The following is a 2,898-nucleotide window of genomic DNA, read 5'->3' as shown; positions in this document are numbered from 1 at the left end:
CGGAATCTACGAGCAGTTTGTCTTTTTAGTCTTGTATGAGGATTTCATGTCTGAAAATATTTAAAATGATTTTATGAAATTACCCTTCAAGGTAAAGTTTTATATGTAGTTTAAGTGGAATTAGAAAATTAATTATCAAATAACTACGGTGATAAAATATTTTATGAGACAAACGCCATTGGGCTAGCGCCAGCATAGTCGAACGTATGTTAGAATAGGCGTTTTATTTACGCGTTTTTGTAAGTCTCCATAACCTCCTACGACTTTCTATTTTTTTCGAAAATATTAGGGTTTCCAACGATATATTCTACGTCTATTTTACTTATATAATTTCTGGAAATCTGTTTGGCATATTATTTTTGAAGGAACTCCGTGGTTTTCGCTTAAATGCACGCTGAAATCTGTGGAGCAACTTCATAACCAGAAAACAAACCAACCGGTAGTTCACCTTCTTTCGTTCTCATTTCTTGTGGAAAGGAATACATAGGATAACCCTATTTCGATTCCTCCATTTGAGTCCAGGAATGGCGTTAAACCCGATAACAACAACAAAAGTTAGCTTTTATTGAATGCTGCACAGTTAACTGATAATATTTACCAGTATAGACTTTTCATTAAATATAATACATTAAAATATTGTTCTATAATGTTTAGGTGTATAAAATTACTTTTGAATATCAGGCTGAGCACGTGATATAATGTTTCTTTTAGATCTAGTGCATGAATCATTTGGTTTTTAATAACGCTCTTAATAATAACGTGCAAAAATAAATATTTTTAAATCATCCTCATGATAGGCTATTTACCCTATTATATTCGGATTATTCGGTTTCCTTGTACTTTCCTCGATCTTATCAAGCGTTGAAGTGCCATATAGATAAGGAGTAGAACATATAACAGCTAGTTTCCGATTAATGGATCTGTCTAGAAATGGCGTCGTGTTTGGTTCTCCAGATCTTTCTAGCCTTCTTACAATGGAATATTTTCTTCAGTGAGTAGTACGCTAGATATCTTATAATTTGACCTATAAACTCCATATTATATTTAATATTGCTAACGCTATTAGGAGACGTAAGAGGGTTAGCTGAAGCTGGTTTCGTCTATGAAGAATTATCATCTATTTCTGAGGATTTCAAAGAGGTCCAAAGAGGAATGAACCAACTTGAACTCAAAACAGAAGGTGAGAGTTTCATTATTATTATTTTCTTTATTTTTTGTCTCAAGTCCTGCATTGAGGACCTAAAAAACTCCAGAGTGGAAACGTCAAGATTCATATTTCGAGGCCACTGCGAAATAAATACTGATTGACCCAATCGAACCCATAACCTCCTGAGCCAAGCGCTCTGAAACCGTCGCCCCAGCCCGTTCAGCTATTAGGTTCTCAAGGTGAATGTTGTCTTCCAACGTTATTTCAGTGCTCAGAAATTGGTTGTACCTAAAAGTAGATTTGTTCCAGAAACTAGTTAATGATCCTATGTAATAAATAATTTTTCCAATGTTTACTTAAAAGCTCTGTACGGCTAGATTTGTAAAAGTACTCAAGTGCGATAAATGTCTACGAACTTATCCATAGGCACATCGTAATAGGGATATCCATGAAGTTCAAAATTATAATACTTGGAAATAAAACGTGGTATACTTAATGCAATGGTTCTTTAAATTTTTGTTTTTATCTTTTAACATAATTTTGCTATGATAGTCACATTTATTGAATGAGTTGCAATACTCTACTCTCCTTCACAGGAAAAAAAAGTAGAGTTACCTACTTCCTCGGAACTAAAAGTCACTCACATTGATGTGTATAGGAAGTTCCATGATTGTACTTCAAACTGAAAGAGAAGGCAGCTTACACCTATGTCATGCCCCCGAGATTCATCATAAGGTCTGTTCTATTGGTGTCATATTTCCTGGCAGCTTACTCCTTCCTCTTAGGATATCGGAAATATTTTCTACGTTATGGTTATTGTCTCCTTGGTTACCATGTAGCTGTTGAGCTCACCACTGTTAGGGTCTATCTTAGAGTCAGGAAACTAATGGAGGAACAAGTTGGCAGAAAAATTTAAGCCAAAACAGGAGAGCCTTATGATGGACTCAGAAGCAAAGCAGATAAGTAGGAAGGAGTGGGAACCAATTATTGGCTGCCTTCTGTTTCAGTTACAGTAGCGGGCATTTATACTAACCTCATTGTAAACCTAAGCCCCAAGGACTTGGCCTTTTTAGATTCACTTTTGCTTTGAAGAAGAGTTGGATGTTTTAGTAGCAGTACCTTTGACATAGCTGGTTGTCACTTCATTTAAATTTTGGGTAATGAAGCATTTGATAGTGCTACATGCATGAAGTGTGCCTTTTAACTTAATACCAGGCATTACTTCACTTTTGACTGGCTGATTGAGTATTGTTAGTGGACTGTAATGAGAATGAATTGTGCAGAAAATAAAGCATAAATTTACAGAAAGAAAATCTATCGAGTTATTTAAAGGGGGTGTAAGGGTCGCTGAAACAAACCATTTATGGTTAAACTGAGTTAGTGAATTTTGATTATGGATCTATGAAAGCTGTAGTAATACATATTAATGATGATGATGGTGTGAATCGTATAGAAAGAAGTTGACTTACTCCATGATTTTCTCTTCTCCTCTTTCGCATTCCTCTATTTTCTCTCTCCTCTGTTGCCGGGGGAAGGGGGAGAGAAGCACTCCAAAAACATCTACTCGCTCATTTTTCAATGATGAAAAGGAAGAAAGAAATAACAGCTTGCCCAGGGAAAAAATGGCTCTCTTATGCCTCTAGTGTCTTCTTCTCCCCACAGGGGTACGTTTTTATTGTTGGTCACATAGGGCGCTAGTAGTGCCTACATTATGGGAGTCCCCCATTCCAGATTAAATTTATATATATATA

The 2,898-nt window shown here is 35.8% G+C and overlaps 1 protein-coding gene across 1 annotated transcript in view; it reads left to right on the top strand.

Moving 5' to 3' along the window:
* The first annotated feature begins 779 nt into the window (after positions 1 to 779).
* LOC106690634 (L-rhamnose-binding lectin CSL3) overlaps positions 780 to 2,898 on the top strand; it is a 27,966-nt gene continuing 25,847 nt past the window's right edge. The window contains exons 1-2 of the mRNA XM_014436137.3: positions 780 to 991; positions 1,067 to 1,180. Coding sequence (XP_014291623.1) covers positions 931 to 991; positions 1,067 to 1,180 — 175 coding nt within the window. The 5' untranslated portion in view covers positions 780 to 930. The remainder of the gene's footprint in view (positions 992 to 1,066; positions 1,181 to 2,898) is intronic.

This window comes from Halyomorpha halys, unplaced genomic scaffold (assembly GCF_000696795.3).
Source record: "Halyomorpha halys isolate HHAL.00 unplaced genomic scaffold, Hhal_1.1 Scaffold1785.1, whole genome shotgun sequence".
Classification (NCBI taxonomy): Eukaryota; Metazoa; Arthropoda; class Insecta; order Hemiptera; family Pentatomidae; genus Halyomorpha; species Halyomorpha halys.
The sequence above is the reverse complement of the archived record's forward strand: the minus strand, read 5'-3'. Positions and strand labels throughout refer to the sequence as shown.